The sequence below is a fragment of the Scyliorhinus torazame genome, chromosome 4 (assembly GCF_047496885.1).
Source record: "Scyliorhinus torazame isolate Kashiwa2021f chromosome 4, sScyTor2.1, whole genome shotgun sequence".
In the NCBI taxonomy this organism is placed as follows: Eukaryota; Metazoa; Chordata; class Chondrichthyes; order Carcharhiniformes; family Scyliorhinidae; genus Scyliorhinus; species Scyliorhinus torazame.
The window spans coordinates 141272721-141298968 of NC_092710.1; the positions used below are offsets into that span (position 1 = coordinate 141272721).

The 26248-nt window shown below is 50.8% G+C and overlaps 1 protein-coding gene across 11 annotated transcripts in view; it reads right to left on the minus strand.

Moving 5' to 3' along the window:
* LOC140410506 (myelin transcription factor 1-like protein) overlaps positions 1-26248 on the minus strand; it is a 676895-nt gene that overhangs the window by 110684 nt on the left and 539963 nt on the right. For all 11 annotated transcript variants that reach the window (XM_072498671.1, XM_072498674.1, XM_072498670.1 and 8 more), the window contains one exon: positions 24994-25242. In XM_072498671.1, coding sequence (XP_072354772.1) covers positions 24994-25242 — 249 coding nt within the window. The remainder of the gene's footprint in view (positions 1-24993; positions 25243-26248) is intronic.

Consider the following 26248-nt stretch of genomic DNA (forward strand, 5'->3'; position numbering starts at 1 on the left):
GCCCCCGCCGGCAGCCGAATTCTCCGCGCAGGGGATTTGGCGGGTTGGGAATCGCGCTGCGCCGGTCGGCGGCCATTAGCAGCGGCCCCCCAGCGATTCTCGCGATGGGCCGAGTGGCCGCCCGTTTATGGCCAGTCCTGCCGGCGTATATTACACCAGGTATTTGTCGGCGGGACCTCCGGGGTCCTCGGGAGGGCTTGGGTGGATCTGGCCCACGAGAGGTGCCCCCACGGTGGCCTGGCCGCGATTAGGGCCCATCGATCCGCCGGCGCGCCTGTGCCGTGGGGGCACTCTATTCTTCCGCGTTGGCCGCTGTGGTCCACCGCGATGGCCAACACGGAGATGAACCCCCCCTGCGCATGCGCTGGGATGACGCCAGCACTCGCTGGTGCTCCCGCGCATGCGCCAACTTGCGGAGGCCCTTTGGCGCCAGTTGGCATGGCGCCAAGCCCCTTCCCCGTCAGCCGGCGCGGCGCAAACCATTCCGAGGATTCCGCACCTTCGGGGCGGCCCGACGCTGGAGTGGTTCACGGCAGTCCTTCGCGCCGGAGTTGCCCGCCCTGCCGATTCCCGCAGAATCCCACCCCTTATTTTTAGAAATTTAATGTGCCCAATTCTTTTATTTCCAATTTTGGGGCAATTTAGTGTAGCGAATCCACCTACCTGCACATCTTTGGGTCGTGGGAGTGAGACCCATGCAGACACAGGTGGAATGTGCAAACTCCACAAGGACAGTGACCCAGGATCAGGATCGAACCCAGGTCCTCAGTGCCATGAGGCAGCAGTGCTAACCACCGCACCTCCGGCCACCCATACTCCGTTAGCTCTCACGAGGCCTTACGAGCATCGCAAATTTCATAAGAGGCCTCTCAAGAGATTTAACAGCTTCATTGCATCACCGAGTTGGCCACAACAAGGCTGCTCGATCGCACCCCAGATCCTATGCATCATCAGTTGGACCATTTTGAGAGATGCTTGAATTGTGCTTGGTATCTGGATGGCCAATGTCTCCCGTTCACACTGCTAATGACAATCCGCAGAACAGTTTCACAAGAATATATGGCCGATAAGTGGAATCTGCAGTGTAACACAATTTGCAAGGAATCAAGTGATTGGTAAACTCAGCATGTTTATGAATACCCTATATTTCAAACCCTCTGAAGAGGTCAGTCACATGTCTGTGCTATGCATCCAATAAACAGCAGCTAACTTTCCTCAGCTACCACCTCTGACCTTTTAGAGAACCAGAAGAAATAACGACGCAATGCATTCTCCTCTTAATCGCTAAAAGCATGATGCTATATGTGGCTTTTCCTGGTGTGATGTTCATAGTTGTGATGGTTATGCTTAGTGCTGAGGTGTGATTTGCTGCAGAGAGGGTTTAACTTGTTGCTCTTTGGGTTACTTCTGTGACAAGAAGTCAATGCAAGTAGTTGGAAATGCTGCTTTTGCCATATACATAGTTCTTGACCCATTTCACATGCATGACACTGTCACAGATTTACAACTGTATTTGTACATCTAAGATAATTATAACTATACAAGCCTGGAATACAGGTTTGCAAGTCAGCCACGCGGTTTACAATTTCTCAACCAATGTTGGCATCTTCAAAGGGGTGGATGGTCTGTCCTTCTTAGTTCCTTGACCTCCTTCTACATTCTGTGTTTTCTGTTGGAAAGAACATTTTTCTGTGAAGAGAAGAGTCGTTTACAGAATGAGTGAATATATTGAGCAGTTTCTGTTGAACAACAGCAATGTTTTATGGTCTGTATACTGAATATAAAGTACCTTGTCTACAAAATATGAAAGAGAATTTGTGCGAGTGACTGAGTGCACATTTTAATTGACAGCTATTTGTGTCAATAATTATAATCAGCCATCAAGCTTTCTGTGGTTCATCACTGTAGGTTTTACTTCTCTGATCCTGCTGTGCTGGCTCTCAACTATGTTCATTACTTTCCTTTGTGCTGCATTTCCAGCAGGTTACTGGATCAATTTGCTTTAAGTATACCATGGTATTAAAGAAAGCTCGTCTGACACTGGTAATTTACTTTGATTGACATCAGTTGTTAACAACTTGAATAACTGCCTCCATAAATGACAAGTTACTTTTATTCACACTCCTTCTTGCTTCTTACCTTGGTACTTTACTTTATGCAGAAAAGCTTCTTCCAGGTATCCTTCTAGATATCTCATGATCTTGTGCTGTTTTTCCATACCTCCCTCACACTCAGAGTTTTGGTGGCTTACTTCTTCACTTCAGAAAGGGCTACGTTTCATATTGTAACAGCACCAAGGGAGATGTGTTCTTCTGGGATTTTGTAGGCAGAGAGTTTAGGCATACATTAACATGAAGCTTCAGGTAAAGAGCACGATGACTGCATACTTATTTTCATAATGTCTGTTTCAAATAAGTGAGACGCTTCAAAATAATAAAGAAATTTAAAAAAACATAAACACCTAGCTCTTTGCTGAGCACTGTCATTATGTTGATTATCTTCCCTATATCATTAACTGGATGTCGATTTTATTTACCAGTGGAATCAAACAAAAGCTGAGAGTCTCTTAGTCAGTGTTTTGGAAAATTAAGGTTCCACCAGCGTTGGGTTCTCAGCTAGTCCAAGTTTGTAATCCAATTCGAGGATGCATGCCAAAACAAAGCCTGATCGTAAAACATATTTTCTCTCCGTTGCTCATCAGCCACCCTCAACGTCCATTTACCTCTGCAAGCACTTAGACTGGCCACTATGTTCAAGTCCCCCTCTTTTTATACCCGCTCCTGCTCACCTGTGCCTGTTTCAGTGTGATGCCTTCTGGGAAATGTAGTGCATGTGACCTGCTATGTAGTTCTGGCCGAGAGGAAATTTCTCTCATGCCCCATGCTGTGTTACAGCTACTTCTGCATTTCCTCTCCACTTCTCACAGGCATTGTGGAATTTAGTTTGCTCAACAGCAATTTCTGTAGGTGCCTCTTGAAGTTGCCATTAATGGTGTGTTGGTAATGGACCTTAAACACTTGACAATCCAAAAAGTACACAAAGTGAAGTTAGGTATTCCTGCGACCATGTACAAAAAGCAACAATTTTAATTCTCATTTCAGGTAACTGGCTATGAAATAACAGTAACTAGACTGTTTATTTACAGGTTGCCAGTGTTTTAATTTTGGCTTCAACTAACAGATCAATTCAATTGCAAAAAGCTAATTAATTGATCAGTTAAGATTGCAGAAACAGGTTTAATTCTTAGTTTCGGTCGTAAGAATAATCAGACCGCAGGAGAGCAAGAAATGGAAGAAAATAAATTGCATGTGTATTGCACCTTTCACAGCCTCAGGACACCTCAAAGTGTTTGCCAGTTACTTGTGCAATGTAGCCCCTGTTGTATACAGCGAAGGTGGCAGAAAATGTGCATACAGCAAGCCCCCATAAACAAATCCAATAATGATTACGCAATCAGCTGTAGTGATGTTGCATGAAGGATAAATAAAGGCCAGTGGAACTCTCTGGCATCATTTGTTCTTCCCAACATTGTGCAATGGGATTACTTACATCCACCTGGGAGGTCAGATGTGACTTCAGTTTTAATATTTCATCTGAAAGATGGCAGATTTTCCTGAATCAAAAGACTGCGACTACGGGTCCCATGATTCACAACACGGCTACAGATTCTGGAATTTTCCAACAGCAGTTACAGGACAAATGCTCAATCCTCATGCTTGTGAAATCTCACACCTTTCATTGTGAAGGCACATTACAATGAAAAAACCAAGGACCAACAGACGATCTGTCTCCTCAGACTAGTCCTATAGCAAAGAGAGGGCCATCAAACTCATTGTACCGGCAGAGGTGCCAGTAGCCAAAATCTATCTCCTGAGGTGAACAACTGATTTTGACCAGAGGCATAGAAACTACATGTTAGCCTGCAACTGACTCATAATGGGCAACATTACATGGCTTAAGCTTCTGGCCTTTGGGAAATTTTAGTATTATATTTCCAGACTCACAACTCAGTCTGCCATTTAATCCGAAGCCTGCCAACATTAAAACAAGACTCCGGGCTTACCAACAGCTTACATGAACCCTAGGCCTCCATAAAGCCTGTTTCTCTGGAAGATTCCGGTTATCCCCTGCTGAGCAGATCAAGCCTCTGTATAACATCTTCACCTCACTGTGTCAATATCAACTCTAAATGAATTCTGCAACTCCTGCTTCAGGTAATTGAACCAGTCTGAACTGTAACTCTTCCATGAAGGAACCCTCACTGTTCTTGAACTTTCTGGACTTTGGCAATTACGTAAACTGAGCTCCATACCTGTGGTTTTCTTTTAAGCTACTGGTAGTTGGAAAACTCTACTTTTCACCTTCTTGTTATGTACTTGTGCATGTGTTTGACTTTGTTATCATGCCCCAGGTTTGAATGTGTGAATCAATTATACTTCTGATGTAACCCTAAAGAGAGATTGCTAGGAGTCACTTTAAACATTGACTTCACAAACAGAGAGTTTGGGGAAACCATGCCACATCCTAATTCAAAAACCCAAACACATCTGCTCACAGACAGAGAGCAAGAATATAAAACAGTTCAGTTTTGGCTCTCTCCCCTGCCCATAACACTTGATCAGGTCCAATGACGCTCTTGCCAGCTAAGGGCTGTACTTGGGTTATGTAAAAAATGCCCCAAAGGTTTCCAGGATAAAGGTAATTGATTTTGGAAAAGTTGGATTACTTTCAATGAGAGGTCTTTTAGGTCCCTTAGAAACTTATTTTCCACAGATTTGTAAGTGATTCTTCCTAAATGTCAATTATGGGCCGAATAATGTATAAATACATATTATTAGTGTGCCAGATTTTATAGTCAATTACCTTTCAAAATATTTGTTAAGAATTAACTAATGGCTCTCCCATTATAACATACCATTATTTTCCACTGACACAGTGGGCGGGATTTTCTCAGCCTGGGGCTGGGCCGGAGAATTGCCGTGACCAGCGTGAATCGTGCCACACCGACCCGACGCCGGGACGCGATTCCCCGCTGAGTGGAGAATCGGCGCCATTGGCGCCGGCGTGGTTGGCGCAGCGCCGGTCGGGGACCATTCTCAGCCCGGGATGTGTCGAGCAAACAAAAAACCTGAGTCCCACCGGCGCCGTCCAGGTGTGCCAGGTGTACCCGGCAGGACCTCGGCGTGGAAGAGTCCGTGTGCGGCCTGTGGGGGGGGCGTCCGCCCCTGGGGGGGGGGGGGGGCCTCTGCTGTGGCCTGGCCCACCCATCGGGGCCCACTGATCAGCGGGCCGGCCTCTCAGACTGGGACCTTCCTTTCTTCTGCGCCGGCCACTGTAGCCCTACGCCATGTTGCGTCGGGGCCGGCGTGGAGAAGGGAGCCACTGCACATGCGCGCGTTGGCGCCGGTGCCACTGTGCATGCGTAGACCCCGCGGTGCCAGTTGATGCCGGGATTGGCAGCTGGAGCGGCGTGGGTCACTCCAGTGCCGTGCTGGCCCCCTGTAGGGACCAGAATTGCTGATCCTGAGGCCATGTTGACGCCGTCGGGAAATGCGGGCGTTTACAATGGCGTCAACACTTAGCCTCAGGATCAGAGAATCCCACCCCGAATTTCAACCTGTTATCCTGATAACACGGAGCCAGATTTTGTGAAGTGGGGAATGTCACAATGTGCCCTGTGATTTGACTTGTTTGTGAATGTTTCGGCTTTAACATCTTTTGCCCACAAAGTTGCTGGAAGTGTGAATGGACAGCCACCTACCAGGCATCTCGGACCTTGTTAAATAACAGGACAAATAGTGTATTTCCTTAAGCACTGTGATTAAAGATTTGAAAAATAAATAGAGAAAGAACTGAGAAGGAAATGGGTGAGGGTGGGGTTCAATGTTATATCAGGTACAGAACGAGAAAGAGAGGGTAAACAAGACTAGATTAAGAGAGCGAAAAGAGAGTTACGTAGGAAAAATAAGCAAAAAATTATAATTGAACAACCGGCACTTTAAAACCTCCAACAGCAATACATTACAGAAGAAATGAGTCTCCAACACGAATAACTGTTCACTTTCTAGGCAAGAGAGGTTGATTCGCAGTCAATAACATTTACCATATTATTAAAACTTATATTGTTAATCCCTGGACTTAAAATTCTGTGGCCTGCTTGAACGGACAACTAATATCCAAATGCAGCAACTGCATGAAACACACATGGCGGTTAAACCCAAAATACAATTTTCATTATACTTTTGTTGAATTGGTGTGTATCAATCAACAACGTGTAACAATTTTCTATTCACAAGATATCTCTTATTGGTTGCAAGTGGCTGGCTATCTTGTGCATTAATATCAGTGTGTGTCACTCATGCACAATGAATTTCTCAGCAACAAGAGCTGCTGTTTAAGTACATGATGCCATGATGAGAGTTTGATAGTGGAGCAAGCTGAGAGAGGATTTACACTGGTGGAGCAGATTAGATTATTCATCCACTTCCTGCACTGTGTGATGCTTCTGGCATGATTGTCAGTCAGAGGTGAGGCTGTTGTGCTTCCTGGAGCCTTCCCTTGGGTAGAGGACATGCCTTTGTGCCCAGACTCCAGGAATCAAGGCCTCGAGGCATGGTGGGTTACAGTTTTCTTCTTGAGGCTGCTAGCTTTTGCCTCTGGGTTCTGGACATCCTGCACAGTCTGATGAAGACTGGTGGACTGGAGGGAGTGACATGAGTGCGCTGAACTGGCGTTTCCATAAGGTTCCCGAGCCTTCAAAGCCGGAAGCTGACAGCGGCTGGACGAATCAGCTCCCGACCTGCCAGGTGATTCACGGAGATGCTTGTGCATAATTATGAGCTGCAAGCGTGGAATTGGGTGCGAGTTCACGCCATTCTGGCTAGCAGGAATGGTGCCACCGTAACCACCCACCACTGCATTTAGAAAAAAAAATGGGGAATTCCGACAATACTACTTTATTCGATAGGCAAACAGATGAGGCAAACAATAGACTCCCTCTCATAACGTGTTGAATTCAGAGGCCACAGTGTGTCACAGCTTGTTCCGCAGATCTAAAGGTGTTTGTATGGTTTTCTGTTACTGAAGGAGCCAAAAGCAATTAGTCCAATTGAACAATTATAAGCAACGTCAATGCCAATAATAGTCTGCAATGAGAAACTGTACTGAGCACTCCCTATTGAAATTATCATTCATAATTTATATGCTCTTCTGACATGAACTGCCAGCATTTTTGCCCATGTGAAAGAAAGGCAAATGAGAAGGAATGATGGTACAATGACAGCAGTTACAGAACCATTCTTTGATACAACCTCACCATTCTTCATATGGAGCTGAGGGAAATTCCCAGATTACAAATTGCTCAGGCTAATCAGCAAACTAAACACGAGCAGGAAGGAACCTTCAATACATCTTGGCACAAAACAACTGGGGCTTTCATTTTTTTATGTTTGTTCAACTGTTTTAGAAAGTGTAACATTTGCAGTATGACGGAAACTCTTAAAAGCATGCAAAAAGATAGAGATCTCCATACTCCCTCCAACATCATTCCATAGGTTCTGCCAAAGTACAGCTAGTATGACCGCATCTGTCACATGTACTTGTCTTCATTTGTTTTCCTCTGATCCACGCTAGTGGTGAATCAAAATCATGTACCAGTGATAACGTGAAGATGGTGGAGAGCAGCATATTAAACCAACATTTTTGTTTTCAATTTTGTCCTGCTAATCTGATAAACTCTCATTTACATAACTATGTACTTCATCAGAAACAGACACATCCAAATGTATCTGGACAACTGTATGCACTGTTGAATTTACGATGTCTCTTTAAGTGGTGTGATTTGCTTACCGAAAACAATGGCTATTAAGTTTCATAGTCCCTGAAAACAGATGCAAGGATCGCAATGTGCTATTAAGGCGCTCGCTGATGACAATGCAGGCAGCAGGCAAAATTCATACTGCCTGTTCATTTGAATATCTGTGCCAAGCCAGCATTGCTTAAAAGGGAGGTGCATTGTGGCTGCAGCAGGTGCTGGGAGTTATGGATGAAGAGAATCGGACCTGACAAAGAGCCAAGGGTGACACAACAGGGGAGAGAAAACAAGCTCCAAGGTTTTCACAAGCAGCACTTGGAGGGTCTTGATGAAGGAGGTGGAAAGGAGGAGAGGTGTCCTATATTTATTGGGGCCGAGGAGGTCCTCCAAACACACACTCAGAAAGCTATGAAATTGACACTCTGGTGTTTAATGCCAGAAGTCAAAACGCAAGGACCTGAACGCAGTGCTGTCGGATGTTCAATGGCCACTGTTCAATTCAACACCATCCCACCATTCATCTAACAATAATTTCTGTAATTCAGGCATCATAACTAATATTCACATGCTTTACCTCACCCTTGCACTCTTAGCACTGACGAAAGCCTCATAGCCACTTCCCTCAACCATAATGGGCTGCATGGTGGCACAGTGGTGAGCACTGCTGCCTCACAGCGCCAGGGACCCGGGTTCAATTCCAGTCTTGGATGATTGTCTGTACATACACCCCGTGTGGGTTTCCTCCGGGTGCTCCAGTTTCCTCCCACAGTCCAAAGATGTGCATGTTAGGTGGACTGGTCATGATAAATTGCCTGTTGTGTTCAAAGATTAGGTGGGGTTATGGGGTTACAGGGATAGGGTGGGTGAGTGGGCCTAGTTAGGCTGCTCTTTCAGAGGGTCGGTGTAGGCCCGATGGGCCAAATGGCCTCCTTCTGCACTGTAGAGATTCTGTGATTCTATGAACACCACATCAGCCAAACAAATTGCACGACACTCACTGACATACATCCCCCTCTCACGTAGGACATGGTAGTCCAACAGGAGATAGCAAAAGCTAACTGGAGAATGACAGCCGTGCCTTCATCTCCTAACCCCATGAAGGAGATGTTGACAGGAACTATTGGAACCGCCAGTTCAGAGGTCTTAGTCAGCGGTGGAGCTGAAACCATCGTCATACCCAATCTTCCTTCTCACTTACTATCAATCCGCAATCTCTTATCATTCACCAACTGGTGATTGTATGAGAATGCACCTCCGCGGGGTGGCACAGTGGTGCAGTGGTTAGCATCGCTTCCTATGGCACCCCCCCCCCCCCCCAATACAATAACCATATCCTTGTGCTTTCTTCTTTTCAGAGACTGAAGAAGTTCAATCTGGCTAGGCAGTGGCAGAAAATCCAAGAAACAAGTGATAACGTAGACACAGCACCGCATTTCACACTTGCAGCTGCCAGCTCAGACACTGACATTGTGCTTACCTTAGGCGATAGCACAGAGGTGACATCTGCACGTGGTGAGATATCAGGCAAATGCAGGTTGAAGACAGGCAGGAGGCAAGGGTAACGCATATGCCAGCTCACTGGGGGGGGTGAAGTCTCATATGAATCCTGCTGCATAGGACTCAGATGAGCTCTTCAAACATATAGCCCACCAAAGAACGCTGATGGTTATGCACAACAAATTCCTTGCTGCTTTGGGAAGCTTGTAAAGAAGCTTGAGGCCAGTGTCAAGGAGCATGGAGATCCAATGTGGTGCAGGAATCTGTGCAGAGTTGGAGCCCACACTTTGCAACATGGCCAACTCCATTCACTAATTTGTCGATCCAACCATAATACAATGTCTCATGTTTGCACAAGCAGAAGCCACCTAGCATGTGAGTGCTGTGGTGGAAGCACAGACTGCTGTCGTCATGGCTGTGGATTACAGTGTGCAAAGAGCTTGCAGGGTGTCACAATGGTACAGCAAACTGCCTTCCAATAGATTATTAGGATCACTGAGGTACGAGCCCAGGGGAAATGGCAGTGGCTCCATGGAGCAGGAACCAGGGGCGGGATTCTCCCATCACGCCGCAGAGTGTTGATGCCGTCGTAAACGCCGTCGTGTTTTATGACGGCGTGAACGGGACGTTCCGAGGAGCGATTCTAGCCCGCAAATGCGGCCAGCACGGGTGCCGCGAGAAGAGCGGGGGGGGTGGTGGGGGGGGCGCCAGACCCGGATACGCGGGACGCGTCAATGACGTGGCGCCGCGACGCCTAAAGGTGCGCGAGCGGCGCACAGTCCCGAGACCCGCAAGATGGCCACCGCCCGCCGTGCCGCCCCGAGGTTCAGGGACCACGACCTCGATACGCTGCTGGACGCAGTTGAGGAGAAGAGGGCGATCCTGTGGGGGCACCGCCACCCGAGCAGCACAGTCTGGCGTAATTGGAGGGAGGTGGGCAATGAAGTCAGCGCAGTGGGGCAGACCCCATGGACCGGCGAACAGTGCCGAAAAAAGATACACGTCCTGACCAGGGCAGCCAGGGTGGGTACACAGAGACGTGCCCCTGGCACCACCCCACTCCCACCACCCACACATGTGAAAGTATCCCCCCCCCCCAGGAGAAGTGCAAAACCCCCCACCTGACCCACATGGGCTGCACCCACCCATGTGAGCCATTTTGGCCGGGTGCCCCGGGCTCCCATACCATCATCTAACCAACATCAGCGCAGCATGCAGCGGACCGCCTAACTCTGATGCTTTCACCCCCCCCCCCCCCACCCCCCCAGGATAAGACCGCCCACAATCCCAGGGAGCGTGAGAGAACTGGAGGGGGTCCACCTGTACTGCACCCCCTCACCATCCACAAGCAGAGGGCGCTAGACCTCGTTGGCAGAGCCGGGGATCGGGAGGTTGCCCCTTGCCAGATCGGAGGTGCACCAGCAAGTGAGACTCCCCTGCCTGGCTCCACCCTCTCACCCTATCCCTCCCCCCACTCCACTCCCTCACCTTATTCCCCCCCCACTCTACCCCTTCACCCCATTCCCCCCCCCCCACTCCACCCCTTCACCATATTTGACCCCCTCCACTCCACCCCCTCACCCCAGTCCGCGTGTCTAACGATACATGCTGCCTTGTGTCTTCCAGGACCTGCCGTCGGTCGTCCCGGCCCGTCTGGCATACCTCGCCCACCACCAGTGCCAGGCCCAGAGGCTCCCAGGGACGCACGCCACGGCGGGGAGGGCAGTCGGCAAGGAAGCTCTTCCACCGATACTGAAACCCAGGACACCGACGCACAAAGGACAGACAGCCAGGACACTGATGCACAGAGGACGGACACCCGGACACCGACAGCCAGGACTCAGAGACGCTGGACACAGATACACACGACACCCAGGACACTGACACACAGAGGGCGGGAATCCAGTTGACGGACAGACTAGACAGTGACCATCAGATGGGGGCAACACAGGGACCATAGGGCCAAGGGTCGACGCAGGAGACCCCCGAATTTGGCTCCGATGAGGACCTGGACTTTGTGTCACTGCTATCACCCACACCCTCCACCATCGCAGAGACTCTCACTGCAGTTGGGCACTTTAGTGATGAGGCTTCGGGACACTCACTGGTGCGCACCACACAGCTGTCGACCGGTACAGCAGGTGGAGGTAGGAGCAGCCGAGGGGCCGGACGGTTGGAGGGCAGACTGGCCCCAGCTACCAGCTGCCAACCAGATGGTTCCCGGGTTCCTGGACTTTCCAGACCCACCCGTAGATCCGATACATTTGGACACCCAGGAACTAGACAACGGGATGACGGTCGGCTTCCAGCAGCTGCAGACGCAGGTGGAGGAGTCCATCCGCATCCAGGAGCAGGGAGTGGTGCCGGTCATGGCTGCCATCCAGGCCGACACCGCACGGATGGCGTCCCCGGTGGAGGCAATGGGGGCAACGGTGTCGGCCATGGGTCAGGTTATGCAAGGCGTGGGGCTTCATGTGCATGCGTCATCCGTGGCCCAGGACAGGGCTTCCCTCTCACAGGCAGCCATGACCCAGAGCCAGCTGGACAGTGCTGCCGCGCTCCGTGGTCTGGCCTAGTCTCAGCAGGCTATGGCCCAGTCTCAGCAGGCCATGGCCTAGTCTCAGCAGGCCATCGCTGAGGGCATCCACGGCATTGGCCAGATGCTGGATGGCGTCGCACAAGCCCAGGTGGAGGTGGTGTAGTCCCAGGCAGGGACGGCCCTCTCCCTGGGCTCCATCGCAGCTGACGTTAGGACCCTGGTCGATACCATAGGGGGCCTCCAGGACTGGGGTGTCGGTGGTGCTCGGGGCTAGTCTCCGCTCGCACCCCCGTCCCATAGAGAGGCCCGGGGGCCACCGGGCACCCCAAGGGAGGAGGAGGTTCTCGGGCCTGTGCCAGTGACTCCTACAGGCGAGGTCCCAGATCACCGCGGCACCTCGGACTCACCCCATTCCGTCCCTGGTGCACCTGGTGGGCAGTGGGTGGACCAGGGTGGCACCACCCCATTCAGGATGCCCAAGGAGCAGCCTGGCCCATCCAAGCTGGGCTGCCCCAGGAAACGAGCGCCGACGGGGAGCCAAGTCACAGGGCAGGAGTCTCAGCAGTCCGCCTCCACTCCTGCTGTACCATTTGGGGATGCACAGAGATGTAGTGGTAGGGCCCGTAAGGCCAGGAAGTTAGACACCTAGTAATTTGGCACGGGTGCAGGGCACAGTTTAGTTATAGGGGCTAGGGCACGTGGATGTAACCTTTCTAATTAAACTCACTGTTATACCAATGCAAGCTGCCTCTGAGCTATGTCCGATGCCTGCGGGGTCGGGTAGGGGACTGAGTGCCCTGTGTTCGAGGGGCGATGGAACGTTGAGCCCATGTGGGTGTAATTCCCCCCCCCCCCCCCCCACCCCAGACGTCCACGCCACCCCGATCCCAGCGGTTCGACAGGGCCATGCGATGGAGTGCACAGTACGCAGACAGGGACCACCCAGGTGGAGGGTGCAGATGTGGCCATAAGTCAGACAGTGTCTAACGATTTGGAGCTGACAGCTCATCGCACAGCGGGTTGTCATCATCCTCCATGGCATCGATCACACCCGTTTCCGCAAGCAATCATGCGAGCCCAGCCCGTTGTGCTACAGTGGAGGGGTGTGGTGCATGAGGTCGCATGGGAGCTAAGGGTGGTGGGTGGTGTGGGAGGTGCGTCTCAAGGGTGTTGTGGGAGGTGGGGGTGTGGGGTGGTGAGGTGGTGCCAGTGCCCCTGCTCAGCTAGCCCCTACCCCCCTAGTTGGTGAAACGTGCGGCAATCAGCACCTCGCCAGTGGCGCCGTGCAGCCTCGCGTCCATATCCAGCCCCCATGTCACGTTGATTGCCCCCCTCCTCCTCATCATCCTCATCTGGAGAGGCGGCCCCTTCCTCGGGATCACCCTCTGCCTCCTCCTCCTCCTCCAGCACATTGCCCCTCTCCTGGGCTATATCATTGAGGACGCAGCAGGCCACAACGATGCGGCCGACCCTCTCCGATGGGTTCTGAAACGCATCTTCAGCAGCCCGAAGCACCTCTCGACCTCACCCCTGGTTGCTGCATGGGCCTCATTGTAGCGGTTCCCCGCGTCAGTCTGTGGCCTCCGCATAGGCTTCATCAGCCATGACCGCAGCGGGTAACCCTTGTCGCCCAGCAACCAGCTCCTCAGTCGGTTGGGGGGTATCCCTCGAACATGGGCTACATGTCTGCCCCGGTTGACTGATTACGCCACGCATGCACCCAGCCCCCTTCCCACACCCTCCGTGCTCCGACCACTATTGCCCGTCCCTCAAGCTAGCGCCACCGTTGGGTGGCACTGCCCTCACGGGGGGGGTTGCCATTGGTGCGGCCCTGGACCTACCCGCCAGTGGGTGCCGCTGGCTAGGATGGCCGCCCCTTGGGGGGTCCGGCACCCATGCGCATGTCCGGCAGGCTTGCGCTCAGCCAGCGCCCGGGGTTGGTGCCCATCAGCCTGGCCGCCATAATGATGGCCGTGGCTTTGGCGCCGCCATGCCTTGTCGGGCCGTTCCAGGCCGGCGGCCCTGTCGCCCACACGCCCGCCCGAACACGGAGGCCCCTCGCCCACAGCCATGGCCGTGCCCGTCCTGACAGACGCTGACCCCTCACTTCCTGCTCCCGCACCGTCAGCCAGCACGAGCGGCTAACGATTTTTATTAGCAGGTTAGAACGGCGCCGGGTGACCTGTGGCCCCACCATCGGGACATCGGCCCATCCGGGCCGCAGAATCCTCAGGAGCCCGAAGAATTGATGAACGGACCCCCTCGGGCGATTCTCTGGGCAGCGCGGCACCGATTACGATCACGCCGTTTTCGCTGGTTGTGAGAATTGCGAAACGGTGTCGGACCGGCGTCGCGTGAAAAACCGTCACGATTGCCGATTCTCCGAACCGGCTCGGCCTGAGAGAATCCCGCCCCAGTTGTCCCCTCTCAAGAATACAGAATTCTTGACCTCCTGAATGCAATACGGCAGTGCCAATCCAACACCCTGGCAGTGCCATCTGAGCACCTTGGCAATGCCAGGCTGGCACTGTCAGGGTACCCAGGTGGCACCAGTGTTAGGGCACCACCCTGTCCAAAGGGCACGCAGCTGGGGTCCTCCGATCCCCTTGTAGACTCCCACAGCTGCCGTTACATCTAGTTCCCATTTGTGGGAACCAGTACCAAACGGCGCTCGCCCGAGGTCTCCAAGGTGAAGGGATTGAATCCCAAAGCCTCAGGTGCCTCGGGAATCTGCACATTACTGTAAGGCTTACTGCCTCACTGTAATAAACAGATTTGCCAATAAGTGATCCCACCCATTGTGAGTGGGATTCACCTCACAACACCTCGCAAGATTGCGTTGAATCTCATGAGGCGTTGCGAGCCGGGTAGATCCTGGGAGCGAGTTCTCGCGGCTTCCAACGACCAGGCTGCGCCGTGGCGAGCTGCCTTTCCGGCGCAGCCTGGCCGGAGGATGGCGCCCACTGTGTTGTCAGTGACAGAGGGAAAATAAAGTGTGGAAATGTTGGGGAATTAGAGTTGAGGTATTTCACTCAGATAAATTCTTCAAGAGCAGATGTTGTCACCTCTGCTCCACTTGTTCTTATTTTGCTCTTTTTCCTTCTCATCTTGCTGCTCCTCAGCTGCTCATCTTATAGGTGGTGACAAGGATTATTCTGTTCTTTTTTTTAATCTTCTTTCTTTTTTTTACAAATTTAGAGTACCCAATTAATTTTTCCCAATTAAGGGGCAATTTAGCGTGGCCAATCCACCTACCCTGCACATCTTTGGGTCGTGGGGGCGAAACCCACGCAAACACGGGGAGAATGTGCAAACTCCACACGGACAGTTACCCAGAGCCAGGGAACGAACCTGGGACCCCAGCGCCGTGAGGCTGCAGGGCTAACCCACTGCACCACCGTGCTTCCCAAGGGTTATTCTGTTCTGATGGAACACATCAGAGTAACATAAATCTTGACACCTTGTGGCGAATGTATTACTGCTACCATTCACCATTATATTATATTACATTACATTGTATTATGTTGATGCCCTTGTGGGCACCGCCTGTGGCCCACCATTGTATTACATTACATTACATTGTATTATGTTGGTGCCCTTGTGGGCTCCGCCTATGGCTCCACCCCCTCGGGAGTGGTATATAGATCTGCAGCCTGTAGGTGGCACTCAGTACAGAGCAGTCGCAGGCAGGCACACTTCTAGCTGATTAAAACCACTGTTCACTTCAACTCTCCGTCTCGTGCAAATTGATGGTCGCATCAATACCTACTCTTCTGAGAACAGCAGGGTTCCTCCAAAGTGGTCCAATCACCGGGAGCGCTCTCTCAGCATGTGAGCATGGTCTGCTCAATCATGCTGCATATGGCAGAGTTGCTCTCATTGGACAGAATCGTTCCGGTCCCACAGAGGCGTGGCCCGGAGAAAATTTAGATACAAGGGCTTCGGGACAGCGGTCCAACATGTTCCCCCTTCAGAACAATCTTGTCACACACCGTTTGTTGAAGTCAGTGGGTAAATTCCTAGCAGTGTTGAGTAGCCAACTTGAATAATTAACTGTCCAACTGTAGGCAGATTGTGGATGCTCCCCTGAACAATAACCCTCACTGAGGCCAAGGCTCAGCAAGTGTCTGGAGGTGGCTTGCCAGGGATGGCCGAGGTACTTGCAAGGCTTTGTTCAGTTCCCCTCCATGCGTTAGCCTGGCAGCTGAAATGAAAAATGAAAATGAAAATCGCTTATTGTCACAAGTAGGCTTCAAATGAAGTTACTGTGAAAAGCCCCTAGTCACCACATGCTGGCGCCTGTTCGGGGAGGCTGGTACGGGAATTTAACCATGCTGCTGGCCTGCCTTGGTCTGCTTTCAAAGCCAGCAATTTAGCCCTGTGCTAAACAAGCTGTGGTCACAATTATAATTTTCAAAAGTAAATACGTCTTCAGAGGGTGCCTCAAGATGGAGGCCCCTTAATGGTCACCATCCTGTAGCTGCAGTGCCCACCTCTGCCAGTGAGGTGATTGTCGTTCCAAGGCTGCAGGCTCTCTGATTGGGGATGATGCATCAGGATTGCGCCTGCCACCCATAATTGGACATCAGAGGCAGAGGTGGCCAATTAGGAGGCCTCCTCCGAGAAGTGTTGGTGAGCTCGTTGCTGGTAAACATGGGGTTGGGGCTCAGAAACGGTACCATCCCAAATTATTTTTACAGGATATAAGAATCCAGCCATTGTAGTAATTCTTGTCATGTGTCTGTGAGTTGCACATTGGATTCAGCAGCCATATGATCAGAGGAAGCTCTTGTCTTACAGCAGCTGCCCTTTGGATTTTTGTGATAGCTCAATTCAGATGGCACAGCGAACAGCTTCAGAACGAAGACATCATGAATGCTGGCAGGATGTCAGGCAATGATCAGTACCATTCACTGCCTATGGTCATACACCAGCTAGATATTGAGGGAGTGAAATCCCTTTTGATTCTGGTACATTACATTTGATTTGATTTGATTGATTTATTGTCACATGTACTGAAGTACAGTGAAAAGTATTTTTCTGCGGCTGAGGAACGTACACAGTACGTACATAGTAGATACAAAAATAATCAACAGAGAACATTGACAAATGGTGCATCAACAAAACAGTGATTGGTTACAGTGTGGAACAAGGGGCCAAACAAAGCAAATGCATGAGCAAGAGCAGCAAAGGGTGTCGTGAATAGTGATCTTACAGGGAACAGATCAGTCCGAGGGGGAGTCGTTGAGGAGTCTTATAGCTATTGGGAAGAAGCTGTTCCTATGCCTGGATGTGCGAGTCTTCAGACTTCTGTACCTTCTGCCTGATGGAAGGGTCTGGAAGAAGGCAATGCCTGGGTGGGAGGGGTCTCTGATAATGCTGTCTGCCTTCCTGAGGTAGCAATAAGTGTATACAGAATCAATGTGGGGGTGGCAAGCTTGTGTGATGCATTTGGCTGAGTTCACCACACTCTGCAGTTTCCTGCGATCATGGACCGAGCAGTTGCCATACCAGGCTGTGATGCAGCCGGAGAGGATGCCCTCTATCGCACATCTGTAGAAGTTTGTGAGAGTCAATGCAGGCATTCCGAATTTCTTTCGCTTCCATAGGAAGTAGAGACGTTGTTGGGCTTTCTTGACTGTTGCATCAACGTGAGTGGACCAGGACAGACTGTTGGTGATGGTGACCCCAGGAACTTAAAACTATCGACCATCTCCACTTCAGAGACATTGATGCAGATGGGAGTGTGTATCGTGCTGCGCTTCCTGAAGTCAGTTCCTTGTCTTTCCAACATTTAGAGAGAGGTTGTTTTTGGTACACCATGGAACCAAGTGATTTATCTCCCTCCTGTAGTCTGATTCGTCGTTGTTTGATATGCGCCCACCACAATCGTATCATCCACAAACTTATAGATTGAGTTGGAGTTAAATCTTGCCACACAGTCATGGGAGTACAGTAGAGGACTGAGCAACATCCTTGCGGGGCTCCTGTGTTGAGGACTATTGTGAAGGAGGTGCTGTTACCTATCCTGATAAATTGCGGTCTGTTGGTGAGGAAGTCGAGGATCCAGCTGCACAGGGAGGGGTCAAGTCCAAGTTTGCAGAGTTTGGTTATTAGTCTTGTTGGGATATTGGTGTTGAAGGCGGAGCTGTAGTCTATGAACAGCAGTCTTACATAGGTGTCCTTGTTGTCGTGGTGTTTGAGTGTTGATTGCAGAGCCAGTGGGATAGCGTCCGCTGTGGACCCATTGCAGTGATAGGCAAACTGCAGTGGATTGAGACCGTCTGGGAGGCTGGCAGTGATCCGTCTCATGACTAGCCGCTCGAAGCATTTCATGATCACAGATGTTAGGGCCACGGTCGGTACTCGTTGAGGCACGCTACCTTGTTCTTCTTTGGTACTGGTATTATGGTGATCTTCTTGAAGGAGATGGGGACCTCAGAGCGGAGGATTGAGGTGGTGAAGATATCTGCGAATACACTCGCCAGCTGGTCTGCGCAGGCTCTGAGTGCTTGACCAGGGACTCCGTCAGGGTCCGTCGTTTTCCGCGAATTCACTTTCAAGAAGTCAGCTCTTACCCCTGAGGCTGTAATAATGGGTATGGATGTGTCCAGGGCTGTTGTGGCGGGTGGCATTGGCTGACTGCTCAAAGCGGGCATAGAACCTGTTCAGATCATCGGGAAGGGATGCCCCAGCCTCACATATTCCGCCTGGCCTTGCTTTATAGCCTGTGATCTTGTATAGGCCCTGACATAGTCGTTGTGGGTTAGTGTCGTTGGCCTGGGACTCTAGTTTGATGCGGAATTGTCTTTTTGCATCCCTGATGGTTTTCCGTACTTCGTACCTGGATTTCTGATATAGGTCAGGGTCGTCAGACTTGAGCGCCTCTGTCCGGAACTTCAGCAGGGAGTGAACCTTTTGGTTGAGCCAGGGTTTCCGATTGGGGACAACCCGTATTGTCTTCTTTAGTACACAGAGTACATTACAGAGTCAAGATGCAGCACTCCCAAAACAATGTGGAAGCAGTCAATGAAAGGCTGCATTTCTAGCAAAGCTCTATGCCCTATGCCCACTCTACCTACATGCCTCTGGCAGGAAAGAATGAAATGTAGCTAGCTGTCAGTGAATAGAGAGTCTTAATGACTTGCTTCTGCCACAGTGGACAGAATTCGGGAAGGTGTTGCAAAAATCTCTAGCTCCACCTGAAAAGAGCCAGAAACACAGAACCTTCACAGTCATTTTCAGTGCCATTCTTCCCCTTCTTTAAAGGTGCATTTGAGGCTGCAGCATGTGGCAGATTTTAGTGAGCATGTCCACCCTGAGGCACAGACATTTTGCACATGAACACACTGGGTGAACATGGCTCCTTCCTCCTTTGCTTCCTCGTCTTTCTCCTCGCACCTGTTCGTTCTCCAAGACATGGAGTATAACACAAGTGTGTCACTCAGTTTGTGCAGAAGCCATGGTTAGCAAAGGCTCTTTCAGCACCCGCCACATCACACTCTAAACCTTTCCCACTTAAAACAATGTGGTAGTCACCACTAGCTGTATTATATGTATTACGGTAAGACACGTATAATAGAGGTACATGGGTAAATCCCTGCCTGCTGGCTCCGCCCAGTAGGCGGCCTATAAATGTGTGTTCTCACCGGTGCTGCAGCCATTCTGGTTCCAACTACAGGAGGTACAACATCTTTGTTCAATAAAGCCTTGATTATTCCACTACTCTCGTCTTTGTGGTAATTGATAGTGCATCAATTTATTGAGCAAAGATTTTTAAAATGATGGATCATCGCATCAAGCCTGATCGCCTGCAGCTGAGCCCTCAAGCAGCCAATGCTACGTCCGCTTTTGACCACTGGTTAGGCTGCTTCGAAAGCTACCTCTGAACGTCCGCTGAGGAACCCTCGGACTCGCAGAAGATCCAAGTCCTTTACTCACGGGTGAGCCCTGCCATTTTTTCTCTCATCCGGGATGCGCCCACTTACTCTGAAGCGATGGAGCTCCTGAAGGGACATTACGTTCGGCCAGTCAGCCAACTATACGCCAGGCACCTACTGTCCACGAGACAGCAACTCCCCTGTGAGTCCCGAGACGATTTCTGGCGTGCACTGCACATCCTGGGGAGGAACTGTGACTGCCAGGCAATTTTGGCAGTCCAGCACACAGAACTTTTAATCCGAGACACCTTCGTTACGGGCATGAGGTCTGCGTGCATCCACCAGCGCCTATTGGAAGGGGGTACCTTGATCTTGCGGGAACCAGACAGCTCGCGAACTCGTTAACAGTAGCCTCCCATAACGTCCAGTCGTACGCCCCCGACCGCACGGCACCCTCATGGGCATCGTGGACCTCACCAGCTACCGACTCCAGCTCACCGCAACCCTGCACCGCGCGGCAGCCAGCCAACCCCGGGGGGGCCCAAATGCAATTTTTGCTGGCAGAACAAACACTCCCGGTAGCGCTGCCGGCACGGAGCGCAACCTCCAACGGATGCAGAAAGAAGGGACACTTTGTTTCTGTGTGCCAGGCCCAGTCGGTCGCCGCTATTTCAAGGCTCAGCGTTCCTACACCCCCCACGTGCGACCCAGGGGTGCCGCCATTTTCCTCCTCGCAAGCCACATGCGGTCCGTGGGCGCTGCCACCTTCTTCCCTGCAGACCACGTGCGGCCCGTGGGTGCCGCCATCTTCGGCGGCATTTTGGACGGCGCCTCAGGACCCCTGCTCGTCTGGAACCACGTCTGGTCATTCATCGCCTGCCGCTACCTCCACCACCGCTGACCAGCCTGGGGTCTCCCAGCAGCTGCCGCAGATCACCTCGATCACCCTGGACCCATCCCGGCCCCGCAACCTCGTGACCGCAACGACAACGGTGAAAATCTATGGGCACAAGACGTCCTACCTTTTTGACTCCGGGAGCACAGAGAGCTTCATCCACCCCACGATGGTAAGGCGCTGCTCCCTCGCGGTACACCCCGTTACCCAGAAAATCTCCCTGGCCGCCGGATCCCATTCCGTGGAAATCCGGGGGTACTGCATCGTGACCCTCACCGTCCAAGGCGTAGAGTTTACCAACTTCCGGCTCTACGTCCTCCCCCACCTCTGCGCTGCCCTGTTACTCGGCCTGGACTTCCAGTGCCACCTCCAAAGCTTAACCTTAAAATTTGGCGGACCCCTACCCCCGCTCACCGTATGCAGCCTCACGACCCTTAAGGTCAGTCCACCTTCCTTGTTTGCGAATCTCACCCCGGATTGCAAACCCGTCGCCACCAGGAGCAGACGGTACAGTGCCCAGGACAGAACCTTCATCAGGTCGAAGGCATCATTGAGGCCAGCAACAGCCCCTGGAGAGCCAAGTGGTAGTAGTAAAGACTGGGGAGAAGCACAGGATGGTCATTGACTACAGTCAGACCATCAATCAGTACATGCAGCTCGACACGTACCCCCTCCCACGCATATCTGACATGGTCAATCAGATTGGCCAGTATTGGGTCTTTTCCACAGTGGACCTGAAGTCCGCCTACCACCAGCTCCCCATCCGCCCGGTGGACCACCAATACACTGCGTTCAAAGCAGATGGCCGCCTCGATCACTTCCTTAGCTTTCCCTTCGGCGTCACTAATGGGGTCTCGGTCTTCCAACGTGAGATGGACCGAATGGTTGATCGGTAAGGACTGCGGGCTACCTTTCCGTACCTTGACAACGTCACCATCTGCGGCCATGATCAGCAGGACCACGATGCTAACCTCCTAAAATTTCTCCAGACCGCCTAGCTCCTTAATCTCACATACAATAAGGAGAAATGCGTGTTCCACACCAACCGCTTAGCCATCCTTGGCTATGTCGTGGAAAATGGAGTCCTAGGGCCCGACCCCGACCACATGCGCCCCCTCATGGAACTCCCACTCCCCCACTGCCCCAAGGCCCTGAAACAATGCCTGGGGTTTTTCTCCAACTGTGCCCAGTGGGTCCCTAACTATGCGGACAAGGCCCGCCCACTCATTCAATCCACAGTTTTTCCCCTGACGGCTGAGGCCTGCCAGGCCTTCAACCGCATCAAGGCAGACATTGCCAAGGCCATGATGCACGTGGTCGATGAGTCCCTCCCCTTCCAGGTCGAGATCGATGCATCGGACGTAGCTCTGGCCGCCACCCTCAACCAGGCGGGCAGGGCCTTCTTTTCCCACACCCTCCATGCCTCCGAAATTTGGCACGCCTCAGTTGAAAAGGAGGCCCAAGCCATTGTGGAAGCTGTGCGGCATTGGAGGCATTACCTGGCCGGCAGGAGATTCACTCTCCTAATTGCCAACGGTCGGTTGCCTTCATGTTCAATAATACACAGCGGGGCAAGATCAAAAACGCTAAGATCTTGAGGTGGAGGATCGAGCTCTCCACCTATAATTACGAGATTTTGTATCGCCCCGGGAAGCTCAACGAGCCCCCTGACGCCCTATCCCGCGGTACATGTGCCAGCGCACAAGTAGACTGACTCCTGGCTCTCCAAGATGGCCTCTGCCACCCAGGGGTCACCCGGTTCTTCCATTTCATCAAGGCCCACAACCTGCGCTACTCCATTGAGGAGGTCAGGACTGTCACCAGAGACTGCCAGGTCTGCGCAGAGTGCAAGCCGCACTTCTACCGGCCAGATCGAGCGCACCTAGTGAAGGCCTCCTGCCCCTTTGAGCGCCTCAGCATGGACATCAAAGGGTCCCTCCCCTCCACCGACCGTAACACGTACTGTCTGAATGTGGTCGATGAGTACTCCCGGTTCCCTTTCGCTATCCCATGCCCCGATATGACTTCTGCCACGGTCATCAAAGCCCTCCACAGTATCTTCACTCTGTTCGGTTTCCCCACCTACGTCCACAGCGATCGGGGATTCTCCTTTATGAGTGATGAGCTGAGTCAGTTCCTGCTCAGCAAGGGCATTGTCTCGAGCAGGCTGACCATCTACAACCCTTGGGGAAACGGGCAGGTGGAGAGGGAGAACGGGACGGTCTGGAAGGCCGTCCTGCTGGCCCTGTGGTCTAAAAATCTCCCAATTTCCCGCTGGCAGGAGGCCCTCCCCGACGTGCTTCACTCCATCCGATCGCTCCTCTGCGCCGCGACTAACAAAACCTCCCATGAACGTCTTTTTGCCTTCCCCCGGAAGTCCATCTCTGGGGTCTCGCTCCCAACATGGCTGACAGCTCCTGGACCCGTCCTCCTTCGGAAGCATGTGCAGACCCATAAGTCGGACCCTTTGGTCGAGAGGGTCCACCTCCTACACGCGAACCCGCAGTACGCCTACGTGGCATACCCCGACGAGCGCCAGGACACAGTCTCCCTCCGGGACCTGGCACCCGCTGGATCCCCACCCATGGCCCCCGACCCGACCCCTCCCACCCCCCTCCAGTTGCCTCATTCACCCCTGTGCCACTCCCCCTCCCCCCAGCGAACCTCACCGCAGCCGTCGTCCCAGTAGGATCCATCCTCCCATTGGTTCCACTCAGGGGTGACGAAGACGAGGACAACACGCTCCCGGAGTCACAGGTGACCAAGTCGGCGCCCACATCACCACCAGGACTGAGGCGATCACAGGAGGATTAAGGCTCCCGACAGACTGAACTTGTAAAACATTTTCCACCACCCCCACCGGACTCTTTTGTAACAGGGGGTGAATGTGGTCGTCACCACTAGCTGTATTATGTGTGTTGCGGTAAGACACATATACTTGAGGTACGGGGGTAAATCCCTGCCTGCTGGCTCCGCCCAGTAGGCGGTGTATAAATGTGTGTGCTCACCGGTGCTGCAGCCATTCTGGTGGCAGCTACAGGAGGCACAACATCTTTGCTCAATAAAGCCTCAATTATTCCACTACTCTCATCTTTGTGGTAGTTGATAGTGTATCAAACAACTACAGAAAGCACCAAATATTTGTACATAGAAACTGCTAGAAGACACCAACCAGTATATAACCTGCAAGTAGATGATGATCCCTTTAAATAGTGTTGACTGGAATTTTGAACTCCAAAGTGGTACGGCTGGTATCATATCAGTGTTGCACATAAACTCTGCATGCTTCTGGCAAATATTCTTTGTGCATACAATAACACCTCCACCAAATTGCTGCCTGACACGATTCACCCACAGGTGTGCATGGATGCCATGCGTGCCATTCTGGAGCTCTGAAGGTACTTAAAGCATCCAAAAACTGGATGCTAATGAACTCAATTTCTCACCTAATCCCTCTGGTAAGAAATAAAGTGAAAATCCCCAAATGCCGAAAACCCGAAATAAGTGGAGAACATTATGAAATTACACAGCAAGTCGTCAGCAACTGCGAAATTTAAAATGTTGGTAAATAACTTGTGTTTATATTTTTCCCCAAAACTGAAGCACCACATCCAAAACATTAACGGTGCTTTATTGGCTAAGGTGCAGTGTGCTCTTCTCTCTTTATTTCTGTCGTACAAATTAGATTATAGCTGATGTAAGGCAATTTAAAAATGCCTGGGCAGCATGAAAAATAAGAGAAGTTCTGCCATTGAAGGCAAACATAAATATACAGGTTCAAGCACAAATGCCAATATTGGGCCATACTTTCCAATTGTACATCTTTAACTGCAAAAAAATTGACATGCATGGGAGGCACATCTCATCCTGTCAAAATGTCAGTCATGCTTCAAGAGGGAATCTAACTATCAGTGTTCCCTTCATAAAAATCACGCTATCACAAATGGTTATGATTAACTTGAACATCTGTTTGATTTCTTTCCCTTTTTTTTTGATTTTCATTGTTCAAAACCAGTCCCAATGACATTGTCAAAGCAGTAGATGGTGAATTTACTGATTCCAACTGTAAAGGGAGTGAATTATTATCATCGGCTGATATCCATGTTTAAAACAGAGTGCTTCACTTTCATCTTCGTGGACATGTTAATTTGTACAGTAGGACTAATCTGAGAGGTGTCTCCAATGATGCTCCCTGATGAATATTTGAAAATGAAAATACAGAGGAAATAAAAAGGGATGTCAAAAAAGCATCCTAATTCTTTGCAAATGATGGAAAAACTCTTAATGCTACTTTTTGCACACCATGCATAATCAATAAAACTCAGGTTTTTTTCTGTCGCTTTATTTTGCATCCATCTTTCACAAATACCTCTTTGGGATCGTCCTCGTCCATCACCCTAGGTTTCATTTTGGTGTAGTCTACCGGAAAGTCCCAGCAATCACTCTCGTTCATTGTATAGCATTTGTTGACCATCATGCTCTGTCGCTGTGGGGACATTGGCTCTAATGGAGTCAGCAGGCCAGTGCTGCTGCTGCTACCACAACTGCCATCTCTGTGCCTCTGCTTGTTCATGCTCAGATCCAGGGTTCCATTCTCATCCACCTCGATCTCAGGATTCTGTATAGTAAAGATCATCCCTGTTAACTGATTTTGCACGACATACCAGTTACACTGCAATCTCTCTCATTGTCGCCTGTTCTGTGATGAATGAATCTGTGCTGAGAGTAATTATAGTTTCATGCAGTAGTTTAAACCTTTTAACAATTTGGAAGAATGGCAAATACTTTGCAAAGTTGCAGAAAACAACTCTCTAGATTACTCAGGATCATGAAAGCCCTCCACATTCTGTTTGAAAGCTATATTTTCTTTATTACTTCTCCCAAGTATCAATATTTCTTCAGCTGACAAAGAATGAGTTAAAAACCAATATAAAAAAATTCCTGCACAACATTCCATGCTCATCTTTTGAACTTAGACACTGTACTTGATTTCTAGAAACAAGAAAATAACCATGCTGTGAATTTTGTTTTTGTCTCAGTGCAGAATTCATGTTCCAAAAAAAAACACCCGTATGAAAATATTGAGGAGAGGTGATTAATGAGGAATGCGCTTAATTTGGCTATTTATAATCTACTCTTTGTCGGCATCCACACAAAACTACAATCCAACATTTAAAATGGCTTGTAGCTACAGAAGGGACAACGTGTAACAGTTAACAATGCAGTTGAAACTATGAAACTTTTCCAGCTGTATGGCGGCCCACCCCTCCCCTGAGCCTCTGAAAGATGTAACTCATTACGGCGCGTTTATGCTACATCACAGACAATATGACAAACAGATCAACTAAGCAGCTATAGTCTGCGGCTTGTTTTTGCAAACCACAAGTAATTTAGGCCCATCAATGTCACTCAGGACTGGACAACTCAACCTTAATACCTGCCCCATGCGATATGGACTCCAGGGATAATACAGGCCCCATTAATTGCACCAACTCTTCCACGACAGATGCATTATGATTGGCCAGAAGTCTTCCTACAAGAACCCAGATGCCTTCGGCATATTCCATAGAACCATAGGACGCGATCCTCTGGCCAGGCTGCGCTGGAAAAGCAGCGTAGCCATT